At 41.9% G+C, this 13,971-nt stretch overlaps 1 protein-coding gene across 1 annotated transcript in view; it reads left to right on the top strand.

The window, feature by feature from the left end:
* Positions 1 to 11,769, top strand: part of Adamts20 (ADAM metallopeptidase with thrombospondin type 1 motif 20) — a 121,122-nt gene extending 109,353 nt beyond the window's left edge. Inside the window, exons 38-40 of the mRNA XM_038342994.1 lie at positions 1,129 to 1,220; positions 10,327 to 10,431; positions 11,680 to 11,769. Coding sequence (XP_038198922.1) covers positions 1,129 to 1,220; positions 10,327 to 10,431; positions 11,680 to 11,769 — 287 coding nt within the window. The remainder of the gene's footprint in view (positions 1 to 1,128; positions 1,221 to 10,326; positions 10,432 to 11,679) is intronic.
* Positions 11,770 to 13,971: the final 2,202 nt, after the last annotated feature.

The following is a 13,971-nucleotide window of genomic DNA, read 5'->3' as shown; positions in this document are numbered from 1 at the left end:
ATGTTCCTCTCTAAATGTTGTCCATTCTTTTAAAATGTGAGCATGTCAGTTAATTAATGCCAGTATCTATGTTACCTACACTCTGTGGCTTATTTATTGGTCATTGGATGATGTTTTTCACTAATTTATCAACCCAAACTCTCATATTGCCAGTCATTGGCCTGAGCCCTCAGCTAATAATATCAATAATATCAAATGGATACATTTTAAACTCCTTTCTTTTCCTTCTTCAAACTCCTATGATACCTATCCTGGAACAGCTCTGATTTGTACTGTCTGTCTTTCCCCTGCTGTGTATGCTCCACCCATGCTGCATGTAAGCGCACCACCATGACCACATTGACTGAGGCCTGGGAGGTGCGCCCAATTCCTCGGGTGGATTATGAAAGGTCTGACCTGCTTTTAACTATCTCAAAGATATTTGTATAAATGCTACTTTGAGGAATGGCCCCCACAGGACCCGTGTCATCATGTGGTGTGTGGTTAGCTGTCAGTGATGTGACTCAATCAGGGGAGGGGATAGTCATTGTTGGCATGTTTTTTACATGACAAATACAGGTGTCAGTGGTTGCAACAGCTGAATCAGGATTCTGCCCAAGCTGTCTTTGATCTAGTGAGTCTAGTTTTGGTGTTCTGTATAGACTATCCAGTGATACTGCCAATCAGAACATTTTGCTAGCAATGTCAGCAAATGGAAGAGGGGAAGAATCGCACCAGTGAAATGGTATAGACTCAGTGCATGTAACATACATTGCTTTGTCAGGATGGGTCTACCTTTCATGAGCTGTTCTGTTTTTCTGTGGTTTTCTTCTTGAGCCCACTCCATCTATCTCAGAGATCTGGTGTGGCGCAACATGTGAATGACCATTTGTTTAATTTTTCCATATTTTTCTTTAATTCCAGATATACCTGTAACTTTAAGACAATGTAGGCCACGTACATTTGTGTGCTAAGTAAAAATATATCCATTTGAGGCAGTCCTATAGAATATGCTCTAGTAATGATAATCTGTTAAAATTTTAACTAATCATATGAGTATATTTAAGATACAAGGATTGCAAACTGCATCCTTGAAGGTAAAGATGACCTTGCTGTTTCCATGGTGATGAGCTGTGTTTATTTTTATAGCTACAGATCTTCTCTTTTCCAAGACACTCTTTGGAAAGGCGGTCCCCTTCGCCACAGCTGGAGACTGCTACAGCGCTGCCAGATGCCCACAGGTACCTCCCGTGTGCTCCATTGTTTTCCGTCTCCATAATGAAAAAGTAAATACCTCTCTTCACTAATTTTAATGACCGGAATATTGCACGAAACATCAAGCTAGAGGGCCGAAGCTTTCTGTATGCCTTTGTTTTAAAAAAATTAAAGCTGGGCGGTGGTGGCGCATGCCTTTAATCCCAGCACTCGGGAGGCAGAGGCAGACGGATCTCTGTGAGTTCGAGGCCAGCCTGGTCTACAAGAGCTAGTTCCAGGACAGGCTCCAAAGCCACAGAGAAACTCTGTCTCGAAAAAAAAAAAAAAAAACAAAAAATTAGAAATCAACTGAGATGAAGCACTTTTGCCGATATTAAGTTCATTTTAAGGATTCAAGAAGAAGACCGATCGCTTGTTCAGATCTTATTTTCCCCCCTCTATGGTACTGCATCATTTTAATTTTTCGAACTGGTCCTTTGGAACGAACAGATGTGCATGGAAAGGTGCACGAATGGATCATAAGCATGTGTTGTTTATTTGCGGGAGGTGGTGTTAGTTCTTTTGGTGTGTGTTTCCCAAAGGTCCATGGATGATGGATTATTTCCCAGGATGGCGGTGATGGGAGGTGCCATAGACCCTCAGAAGGTGGAAAGGTACCCTAGAGGGCACCGGCAAACCCTATGGGTCCATTCTCTGATGGCTTCCTGGATTGTGCAATAAGGCTTGATCTACACAGAGGTCTGTGGCCATCTGTCACCCTTGCCAGAAATCTGGGCAAACAGGACCACCCCATCTTATACTTGAGCCTACATGTATATGGGTTTGGGGCTAGCTGCTTGAGATTGGGTAACCTACGTAGGGACTTTTCTCTGGATGGGACAGTTGTTATAGCCTTTAGCTCTTCATCTAGGTGGAAGCCTTGTGAGATCTTCCCCTATCCATGATGAGGCTATCACCGCACTTAGGAGACTCCATGGGTGCATCTATAGAAGACACTGTCTCATAGAGGAAGTCCTCTGTCTTTTTACGGTCTTTCCAAGATGTTCCTTAGATAAGTAGGGGTTGTGTCGTAGATGTATCAGCTGAGGATGGACACCCCACCATCAGCTGTTCTCTACATTTTGACCAGTTGTGGATTTCCTAATGGCCTCTGTCTGCTATAAGAAAGAAGGTTCTTGGTTGATGAGGGAGAGCCACACTTAGCTGTGGGCATTGTACTGCTTTTGCTGGCATCATGAGGTGGAAGGTTATTGATGTGGGATTTTCTACTTTTTATGCTAAGAGCATAATTATTTTTAAATAATTTAAAAATTCTATTTTAAGTATTAGTTTTACTGTGTCTAAGGATTTTTTGCATGCTGTATATTTATTTATATTAAAATATTTTCTATTATCATTGAATCATTAACTAGTTGAGAATAATCTTAATTTCCAGATATTTGTGAATTTCCTAAACTTTCTTTTATTTCTTCTGATTCTACTTTCATTATGCTGTGACTAGAAACCACGCCCCATATTATCCAGTCCTTTGAAACTTATTGAGGGTGGTTTTTATGGTGCAACATGTGGCTCATTCTGAAGAGCATTCGGGGCATGTTTGGAAAGGCTGTGCATTCTGTTGAATGGTTTGTTCATAGAATTCAGGCTGCTATCTGCAGTGTGGTCTCTCTTCTGTGCTTTTAGCTCAGTCTTGTTTTGCTTTGCTTCCTTTATAAAGTTAAGCTTTTGTTGTGCATGGTTGTGCATTTGTAACTCTCACAAATTCCCAATGGGTTTTCTTTTTATAATCATAAGATATGCCCCTTCCTCTGCGGTACCTTCCTTTTGCTTTAATGTTTACTTATCTGATGCTAATGTGGTCATTCTAGAGCACTTAGAGTTACTACTACTTGCCTGGTTTATACCTCTCCATGGATTTACCTTCAGTTTATATTCTTGGAGATTAAGAGTGTTTCCTAATGATTGGAAGGGGGGGTGTCCTTTCCCTTCTAACTGGTCTTTTCATGTCTACTTGGTTTCCATCTTGTATATTTTGTTTTCTGCGCAACCTGCTGTATTCAATTATCTCCGCCTTATTGCTTTTATTCTCATCCAAGGAATGTTCTCTATCGAAACATTTAATTTCCCCACTGTTTTAAAAGTTGCTACCTGCCTGCCGCCCCATCTAGACACTGAATTAGAATCTCCCTGAGTTCTCATGCTACCTTAGGCTTCCCTTTGTCTCTATCTCTCAGTGTCTTCACTAAATAGCATTTGGTGTGAGTCTCTTCACGTCTCCCCAGCTTCTGGGATGTATAAATTACTATATCTCACCATGTTCGGAACATTTTTATGGGGAACAGCCTTGTCCTGCACAGTATTCATGGCCTCCTCTTTCCCAGCTCTCCCTCCTGAATCTGCATCAGCTCTAATCAGTGGGCCTCTGCTGACACTGCTCTCCACTCTTGCTCTCTTCCAGCTGCTGGATGCTACGATCTCTGGCCTTTCTGCTCCATCATGGCAACATCAATCACTCCACAATCAGATCCAAATAGCCTATGCTCCCTGGACCAAGCATTCTTGTAGGTCAGGAAAGACTCCCAGAGGGGTCTTGTTCAGCCATCCCTTTCCCAGGGTTAAACTTCAACCTTCTCTTCCACATACTCACTGGTTTTTTAAATATTTATTTATTTGTTATGTATACAATATTCTGTCTGTGTATATGCCTGGAGGCCAGAAGAGGGCACCAGACCCCATTACAGATGGTTGTGAGCCACCATGTGGTTGCTGGGAATTGAACTCAGGACCTTTGGAAGAGCAGACAATGCTCTTAACCTCTGAGCCATCTCTCCAGCCCATACTCACTGTTCTTATTCTGGTTGTTTATCCTCATCCTGCACATTCCTAAAAATCCCCCCTGCAATGTCCTCTTAACCTGAACCCTGCCCTATTATATTCCAGATACTCTCCATGCCCTTAGGAAACGCCACATAGTTTTCTATTTTTCTAGCCTGAGTATGCTCTGAGGACAGCTTCCATAGCTGTACAGTGCATCTGCATGCAGTAGCCTCTTCCTCAGATTAACTGTTGTGCATGGTAGAAAATTATCTTAAGGCATGTGACTTCTGTTCATGTTGCATGTGTTTAACTCTGTGAAGCTGTGTTACTGTGCCTGTCTAAAACACCCGATGGTCTAATAAAGCGCTGAACGGCCAATAGCAAGGCGGGAGCTAGGATAGGCGGGGCTGGTAGGCAAGGGGAATAAAAAGAGGAGAAGAACAGAGCAACAGAGACCAGGAAAGGAGGAAAGGCGGGGTCAGTCAGCCACAGAGTAGGAGTGAAAGGAAGATTTACAGAAGTAAGAGAAAGGTAAGAGCCCAGGGGGAAAGGGTAGTCGGGATAAAGACCAGAACCAACCACAATAGTTGTGGGTCTGGGGTCATTCAGAGATTTATCAGTCCGACTCAAATTTTGGTTTTAGGAAATTAGAGACTCATTATTAAAAGGAGACATATGTTAAATGGTGCTCATACGTCATAATTTTCAGCAGTGATTTCAAGAGAGAATATCCACAGGTTCTGCAACCTGCAATTCTATAAGTACTTTTTGTCTTGATCTCTCTCTCTCTCTCTCTCTCTCTCTCTCTCTCCCTCCCTCCCCCCCTCCCTCTCTCTCTCTCTCTCTCTCTCTCTCTCTCACACACACACACACACACACACACGAGTGCACTGCTTGTGCATGAACAGAGTAATATGTGTGTGAGTGAAGTGTGCTTGCGGTATATACTCACAGGTGTGTGTATATGTGGGCATGTGTAGGCCAGAGAGGCATGACAAATATCCTGCTCTGTCACTCTTTGCCTTCTCCCTTGAGGCAGGCAGCCTGGAGAGGCTGACAGCCAGCAAGCCTCAAGCCTTAGTCACCCTATTGTCTCTGTCTCCTGCTCTGCTGCAGGTACAGCCGTGCTTGACCCACACTTGGCTTTTTACATGAGTTCTGGGATCTGAACTTGGTCCCCCATGCTTCTGTACCACACACTTACCCGCTGAGCCGTGTCTCCATGTCATTGTCTGTGTTGTTGAAAGCAGACAACTTTGCAGAAGACTATGAATTCTCTTTCAGTCATTGAGGCTGGTTAGGCTGGCCGACATTCGTATTTCTTTCTTCTTTCGTTTTCTCCTCAACTAATGCTGTGCTGAATGGCTACATCCCAGAATGGACTCCTTTCAAACCTCTCCCCAGAACCTTCTTTCTGTCTTTAAATCCCCTCCCTTTCAAACACCCTGTCTATTCGGACACATCCTTTGAAGGGATGCGTAACTGAAAACATTTTAACACTCTAAGTGATGTTCACCCTGATGCAGGGCTTCCTTTTGTTGACTTTGATCCTCTCACATGGAGATCACTTCTCTAGTGGCCAATCTATGCCAGGATGGCTGAATTTTCTCCAACAACACTTCTTCTTTGAACTCTGCCCTCTGGTCATCTATTTGATACCATGAAATATGCAAACAGTTTGGTGATAATAGACCTTCCAACTTCTGCTGTTCAGAAAGATTGTCAAAAGCTGACAATCTGATCCTAAATAATTCCATGTTGATTTAAGTCTGCTCAGTGAGAAATACCAGCAAAAATTCAAAGGAGATTGCTATTCAAGTAAATTGCCTAATTATCAAATAGAATCAAAATCCATTTTATCTCCTGGGTGAGCGCTCCCTGTTGGAAGTGTCTTATCAGAGAGATAATTATCGTAAACAAGACATTCCTTGGTGAGCGTGGAATGTGCATGAGGGCTTGTTGCACAGATTTTTAAATGACAAGAAAATTATTTATTTCTTTCCTTCTAATACCTTTTCCTCACAAATATCTTAAGGAAATTAAGCCGTAAAGCATGTAATCTTAGCTTATAGCTGGACAGACAGATATCCCATGTCAACCTCCCTCTCAGAGCCTTAAAAATAGTCAATGAAGAAGCAGCACTAAGAGGTTTTTCTGCCATCAGGATGCCATGGCCCCTCATGTGGTTCTGAACATTTCTGGGATGCAGAGCTTCGTGCCAAAATGAGATGGTACTTGGGCGCAGACGGACGCTCTGCAAGGAGCTGTGCTATCTATATTCAGTCTGTATTCATCTGCACCGGGCTACTGTTACCAAAAATACAAGCTGCCCAGTATTTTTGGAGATCTTCTGTCAAATGTATAAACCAGATTCTTGTGTTAAGTTACATGACATTTGCATGAATACCTTCCAGATGCTCGTTGTCACAGAGAGAACTTCTTCTGTTGTTTGGGATTCATCAAAGCCACATCCTCTGTGTTTGCATGTGACTGGGTACCCCAGGATATGAATGCTAAAAAGAGAACAAACACATATGGCGCTCTTTAGAGAAAATAAACTTTACCACATTGAACGTGAGATGGAGTCGGAGAGTGTTATGTGACTTGGGAATACATGTGTCAAATTCGAGGTAGACGTTCCTTGTTTTCTGTCTTATAATTAGCATTTGATTACCAGAGAGCTGGAGAAACAATCACATTTCAGCAAAGCCAGTAGATCGTGCCAGTACCCATCCATTCTGGTGATCTCCAGGTGCTGAAAATTATGATTTACACACTCACACAGGTGTTCAAGTACATTTTTGTTTCTCTAGGCTAAATCCCTAGGATTGTGTTGCAGATTCTATGGTGAGCATTGTAAAGAGAAGCTGTGCCTTTTGTTTTCCTACCAGCAAAGACAAAGGGTTGCTTTGCACCCTTGCCAGCATGTGGTATTGCCAAGTTTATTTTCATTTGCTTGTTTGCTTTCTCATTAACGGTGTCCAGTGCATAATGGGGTTAAGTGCCTTTCCTGGAATTATTTGTCGTATGTGTGTTAATGTCCCTGTCCCTGCCCGTGTCTGGCACCATGTTTGTTTTCCTATTGGTGATGTTGAGTCCTTTGCACGTTCCGGATACACACAAAGCCCTTTCACCAGCAGAGATGTTCGCAAATACGACGTTCTTCTCTGAGCCGTCGCTGCTTTCACTTCAGCGTCTTTCAGAGTAAAAGTTTCTCTTTTATTTGAATGAAATCAGATGTATCATTTCTTATGGCTTGTTGAGCTCAGAAATGAAATACCAAATTACAATGATTTTTTTTTCCCATTTAAAAATATCCTTATTCTACAAGTTAGTCCTGCTCTGCGTCTACCCTATGGCTCTTTGGGGGTTAATTTTGACAAAGAGCCTGGGATGGGAGGCGTGTACATACAGATATCTAATTGTTTTCAAACTCAGGGGTGGAATCACAGTATTTCCTCCACCTTCTAGCACAGCGGTTCTCAGCCTTCCGCATTCTGCCACCCTATCATACAGTTCTTCATGTTGGGATAACCCCAACCATAAAATTATTGTCATTGCTGCTTCATAATTGCAATTGTGTTACCGTTACAAATCATAATGGAAATATCTATTTTCTGTTGGTCTTAGGTGACCCCTGTGAAAGGGTCGTCTGACCCCTCCCCCCACACACACATGCACGCACAGGTTGAGAAACAATGCTCCAGCCTTACATCTGTGGCAGCACCGTAGAACCAGAGTGCTTCCTGCTTCCTGTGCCTGAAGCAGCAGTGCCCCTAGCGGCACAGCCGGCTCATGCTAGACATGGTCTAAAGATCTAGAAACACTGCCCACCCCACAACAGCTCGTCCAGTTGCTGAATAGATCGTTCTAGAGCATAATAACTTGACTGAACCTCATCCTTCTTATCAAACTTCCTTAGCTCCAATCCGCCTGGAACTTGACTAGTCCCGCATCCAGGCACCAGCGACTCTGTAGTGTAAAATCCTCATTGAGCTGTTGGCCTCCCTTAGACCCGTGTCACGTGTATGCCTACTCAAGAGAACCCTACCTGCCTACGTGCCTGGGCTACCAACGTGTCTCACTTTCCTAGGGTCTAGAGTTTGTTGTGCCTCGTTCCTTGGAACTTGAGCTGTCCTTGCACCTTTCTGGTCCTGAATCTTCCTCGCCTGGGCACAAACTTTAGGAAAAGGGCTATTTCTCAGAGCCTTGTTAGGGTTGGAGGTTTCTCAAAGAAATTAGTCTCAGTTTAGCGGGAGAACTACAGACACACACACACACACACACACACACACACACACACACCACCATAGCACCTAAATACATAAAGCAAATATTAATAGACAGGATAAAAGAAATAAAGACTAAAAGACGTAACAGTAAGGGACTACAATACTCTTCCAAAGTTGGAAGATCAACCGGAAGAAAATAAGACAGTACTGGGTTTAAATATCACCTTGACCAAATAACCCAACCAACAGCCACAGAATTTTCCATTCAGACACATATGTAATTTTTTCACGCACACAGAACATTCTTCAGGATACACTATGTGATGAGTTACGAGACGTCTTGATTAACTGATGTGGTAAAGGCTGCTCTGAGCAGCTCCACGCTAGCCTCCTTCACCGTGTCCTAATCAAGCATCTTCCTTTAAGTTGGGGGACCCATGACATTCAGGCAGTAACACAGTTCTAATGTCTGAGAAAGCTGGAAGTTACAAGATGCACATGGTCCCTTCGTTGTTTAGGATGGAGTGTCGGTGTACTCTACCCCGGAGTTAACTCTGGGGCTCACATGTGCATCAGTATTGGAGCACAACGATGCCTAGTGTTGCCATCGTGGAGTCTGGAGTGTGTTAGATGTGTGTTCATGTGTTCACTTCTATGTTGCCATTATTTAATATTTACAATGTGCTTCATTATTCACCTACGCAAAAGCACTTTCTAATGCTGAGGCCCTGTTCTTGAAAAATAGCAATGCCGTAGACGGTCAGCAGTCTGCGTTTTATAATCAAGTCACTTATATAATAAATATCTGGAGTTTACCTAAACTTTCTGTAACAAGAATTTTCTATTTCATAACTACGTTACATATGTATTTGAATGAATATTTATTTTAAATAGTAACTTTACAATGACCAAAAATGACAGTAAGTAAACAATGTTGACATCTGAATTTTTTATTTTTTGTTTTTTGTTTTTTGCCTTTCAAGACAGGGTCTCTCTATGTAGTCCTGGTCTTCTTGGAACTCCTTATATAGATCAGGCTGGCCTCAAACTCATAGAGCTCCACCTGCCTCCACCACCCAAGTGCTGGTATTAAAAAGGCGTGCCACCATGCCTGGCTGATTCTTAACAAGAGTAGTAGCTCATAAATGTGGTTAAGTGAATTTGTTTTATGTTTAGCTTTGCTTTAATAATAAGAGAGTGTTTTACTTACCACAACACATTCTCTCGGGTTCCATCTCATTCATGCTTGAGATGTGAGAGTCTCAAGCCCCCGAAGTGTTACAGTGTGAATCTAGCGTTCCTCCTGTAGCCTGGGATTTTAGTGCACGCTGAACATCATCAGAAGGCCAAATTAGTGTGCATTCTAATTCCCAGTGTATAAATCTTTACTATATGGTCGTATAAATATGACATCATATTATCTTGGTCACTTAATTTCTCAATCAGCGTATATTTGAGGTTTATTACTAACAAAGGTAGCCTAAAATCTTTGACATAAAAACGCTCCTTGAGCCTCTAGGGACCACATCCCATAATATAGAAGTGAAGAGCCCTTACAGTCCACACATCCTTCTGAGACCTTAAAAAGGTTGATCTTGTAGGAGAAACACCATATTAGGCACTTTTATGTCATCAAGAAAGGAGTAACGTTTTACTACAGAAGCGAGGAATCACAATAGCCTAAGATTCCAGAAAATGCATTATAGGTAGTGCCACAAAAGCTATCACTAAGTGGTCAAAACTGAAGCCAAAGGAATGTCAAAGTTGAGCACATCCTAGTCCCTATGAACGTTCCTCCTTCAGGGACTCAGCAACTGTGACAGCCCTTGACTCTAGGTGTCACAGCGTCTAAGGCCTGCCTGGATTCCTTTAGCATTGCAGTGCTAACTCTTGGTGCACCTGTAATTGATTTCTTGCAGTCAGATTTTAAACTCCCTACCGGATTCATTTTCTTTCAGTAGAGTTGGACCAGCTTTCTTCACCTGTTTTAAGACCCTTAGAAAATAATTTGAGACATTTGATGTTTCTAGGCAAGAATATTCTTAAATATTCTATGTATTCTTTTTTTTCCCTCACAATGCAGGGGCAGTTCAGCATTAACTTAGCAGGAACTGGGATGAAGATATCCAACACAGCGAAGTGGCTTGCTCAGGGGAGATATGCCTCTGTCATCATCCACAGATCCCAAGTAAGTCTCGCAGGACCAAAGAAAGAGTCTGGGAATCCCTTCTCTGCTGAGCTAGCACTAAAGGCCCCCAAACTCAGATGGAAAGCCCCACAAGAGACCAATGGCTGGAAACTTGGTGTGTCACGAATATGCCACATATAGTGGGATACAAGTCAAGTTTACTGATGTGCATATAGATACACAAATTAAAATATGTGCTCCACACACATGAACATGGATCTCAGATTTTAAACTTATGACCGGACATGTGTGTATTTTTTAAAAATGTAGTTATTTAACTACAGTAGGTCCAGTAAACTGAGGCAGAAGACATGAGAGTTCAAGGCCAGGCTATGGAGTGAATTCAAGGTCTGCATGGGTAATTTAGTGAGAGTTTCTCCCAGAAGCAAGTGAAAAGAAGGTTGAAGCTGCCTATGACTGGTAGAGCATCACCTAGCAAGGCCCACCAGGCCCAAGGTTCAACTCCAAGTGTGGCAAAACTCAAAACAAACAAAGCTCCCAACAGAGACTTAGGGCCTAATATTTCAAAGTGATGGTTCAATTTGGTATTTACTTATCTCCTTGCTTTGGTTTAGTTAAGAAAGCCACTTAACAAATATCTTTAGAGAGTTTACAGAGATTAGGACTATCTATTTATGTGGTACTCATAATTCCTTGCCTGTCTTTGTCTAGCTAACACTGCCATTTTATCTATGTGCATAGCTATATGGGGAGAAAGTAAGTGAAGCCTTCCACATGAACATGAGGACCTGGCCCTGTATCTATAAGGCTTGTGCTACAGGGGAGCAGTGGAGAAAGGCGGATTCCTGGAAGTCGTTAGTCAGATCAATGACTCCACTTTCCATGAGAGTCTCTACCTCAATAAATAAAGTAGAAAGCCGTGGAAAAGACACCCAGTGTCAGTCTCTGGCCTCTATCTGTGCTCACACATACACATACACACATGCACACTCACCTACATACAAGAGCCACATACTCACCAATCCAAGTCAATATTCTGATGAAACGGTGCACGCTCAGACAAAGTGTGTCAACCTACTGTAGTTTATTTGACATGAGCAGCAGCGGGTATGATTCATAGGCCATCCATTTCCTTCAGACCCGCACATGACCTGCTTTGGACATCAACTCTTGGTGAGGACTCCAGCCATGTGATTCAAAGCCGGTGATTTTTTTTTTTTATGTCTTCTGCCCAATTATCAGCTTGTATAAAAGTCTCTTTTGTTTTCTACCTCTTTACGTTTTCAGGATGGAACCAAAGTCTACGGTAGATGTGGAGGGTTCTGTGGGAAATGCATTCCCCACATGGCTACGGGTCTCCCAATTCAAGTACTCTGAACATTCAGAATCTGGACGTACTACAAAGGTGGGGGAGGGGGGGCTGCTCTGTGAAACACATGTATCTGGTGCTCCTTTCTCACTTCTGGCTTCCTGAGACTTCCATATTAAACCTTTTTGGTCTGGGTGCTCATCAGGGTTTCAGTCTACTTAATGTTCATAGGTTTTCAAGAGAAACGTAAGAGTTATATCACTGTAATCTGGATCATTTTTAAATGTCATAACATATTATGGGGAATACAAGCATGTTTGAATGAATTATACCAAGAGACTGTTACTGTTAACAGCTTGGACCACAATTATGTTCTACTGTTAAACACACACGTAAATAAACCTCTGATCAGCTTTCTACAGTACAATGAAGTGTCATTGCAATGTTAAAATAGAGCAAACAGGAATTAGGAGAAACTACTTTAAATTACTATTAGTATTATGAAATTTCTCAGTGAATATAAAGTTAATAATTATGTCAAATATGCATGTAGACATTATACTTCCTTCTGATTTGATTTTGATCTACTGTTTTATTTTTTTCTTTAATTTTATGTATGGACTTTTGGTGCTTCAATAAAAATGATTATAAATGTAATACAATTTTTATTAGAAAAGTGCTTGTATTAAGTTTTAAATAGAAAATGTTGTGACAAAAATAGAGAAAGTATGATAAACTGGGATTTGACTTTTAAAGCCTACCTCTAATTTGATTATAGTTATGAGTGATCTGCTGTTTTTATAATGTTTATGTATCATTATGCCTTTATAACTCATGTGTAACTACTTTTAAAATCTATTTTCTCAAGGTTATGTACTTTATTTTGTTAACCAAATAGAATGATCCTAAGTTTTGGCTAAGCATCCAATTCTGTTTTCCTGAACAACAACAAAAAAAATTATTAGAGCTTTTATGGTCAGGATTGTCTAGAAGAACAGAATAGATAGAATGTGTTTTAAAGAGAGTTATTAGATTGGTTTACACGATATAGTCTGTCTATTCCAACAACGGTTGTCTTCACACTGGAGGGTTGGATGCCCCAGCTGTCTCCATCTGGTGCTAATGGCCTGGACACTAGCAGTGGTGCTGGAACGACCCTGGAGCATGGGTGCTGGTCTTTGGGACACGTGGAAGCTGCTGTCAGAGGAGAATGACGGCCCAGTCAGTGAGTGCTCCAGACACAAAGAAAAGCTGGGAAAAGCAAAGGCTTTCTCCTCTAACATTAAGATAGGTCTTCCAAACAGTAAACAGAACGGGATAGTCTTTCAGAGGTATGTGCAGGCAGGTCTGCCTCATGGTCAAGTTCAGATCCTGTCACACTGAAGGTCACAGGGAAGCTCAGCTACCTTCTACTGGAGTATTCTCAGAGGAAGAATATGAGTGGATGTAAAAATACTCCAGTGTAGGTGGATTCTCAGGAATTAAGGGATTATTTTCAATTGAATAATTTAATCATGTATTATATGGTGATGGGATTTTAGAAAGCAAATTAACAAATATCATCTCATGTCGGCCTACCCTTAAACAAAACATGGGACTTACTAATGCAGCTGCCAGGAAAGACCAGGGTGCTAGTTTTTCCTCCTAGATATTTGCTTGGGATGTGTAAGGTGCCATATAAAGTACCCGAGTAAGTCAGTTGCCAGTGTGGTCAAACATCTGCAGAACTCTCAAACAGAAAGGAGATTCTGCAAATCAGCCACACACATTAAGACAAAATAGATAGCATTTTCCAATAAATGTTTCACTTGTATTAATGTCCTGTAATTGATAAACATCTAAATAAAAGAACGTATATGTGTGGCATTAGTAACCTGGTTTTCACGTTCCTTGCCTATCCAAAAGGTCTGGCCCTGGAATCTCTTCAAGGCCTCTGTGGCACTGCTTTGTTCACAGTTCTGGGCAGTGAAACCTCTTCAGGACTCCACGACATGGTTCTGTTCACACTCCTCCACTACTGTGGCCACACTCGCTTCTCATGACCAAGGCAACATGGCAAGAATGTCCAGGGGAGCTTGCTGTGTCTCTACAGGTTACGTACACGGAATATTGTTGGTACTTGGGTCCAAATGACCAGACCCAATCACAGGACAAGTCCCTGGCCATGGGCAAGGAAATAATGAATTCTTCCTCAGGGTAGAGGGTCAGACACAGAAAAACAGGCAGAGCATGCAATACTTTCCCAAGGCAGAGAGCAGATTGCTTTTATG

This window comes from Arvicola amphibius, chromosome 9 (genome assembly GCF_903992535.2).
Source record: "Arvicola amphibius chromosome 9, mArvAmp1.2, whole genome shotgun sequence".
Taxonomy (NCBI): domain Eukaryota; kingdom Metazoa; phylum Chordata; class Mammalia; order Rodentia; family Cricetidae; genus Arvicola; species Arvicola amphibius.
Note: the sequence above shows the minus strand (reverse complement) of the source record. Positions and strands in the feature narration are given on the sequence as shown.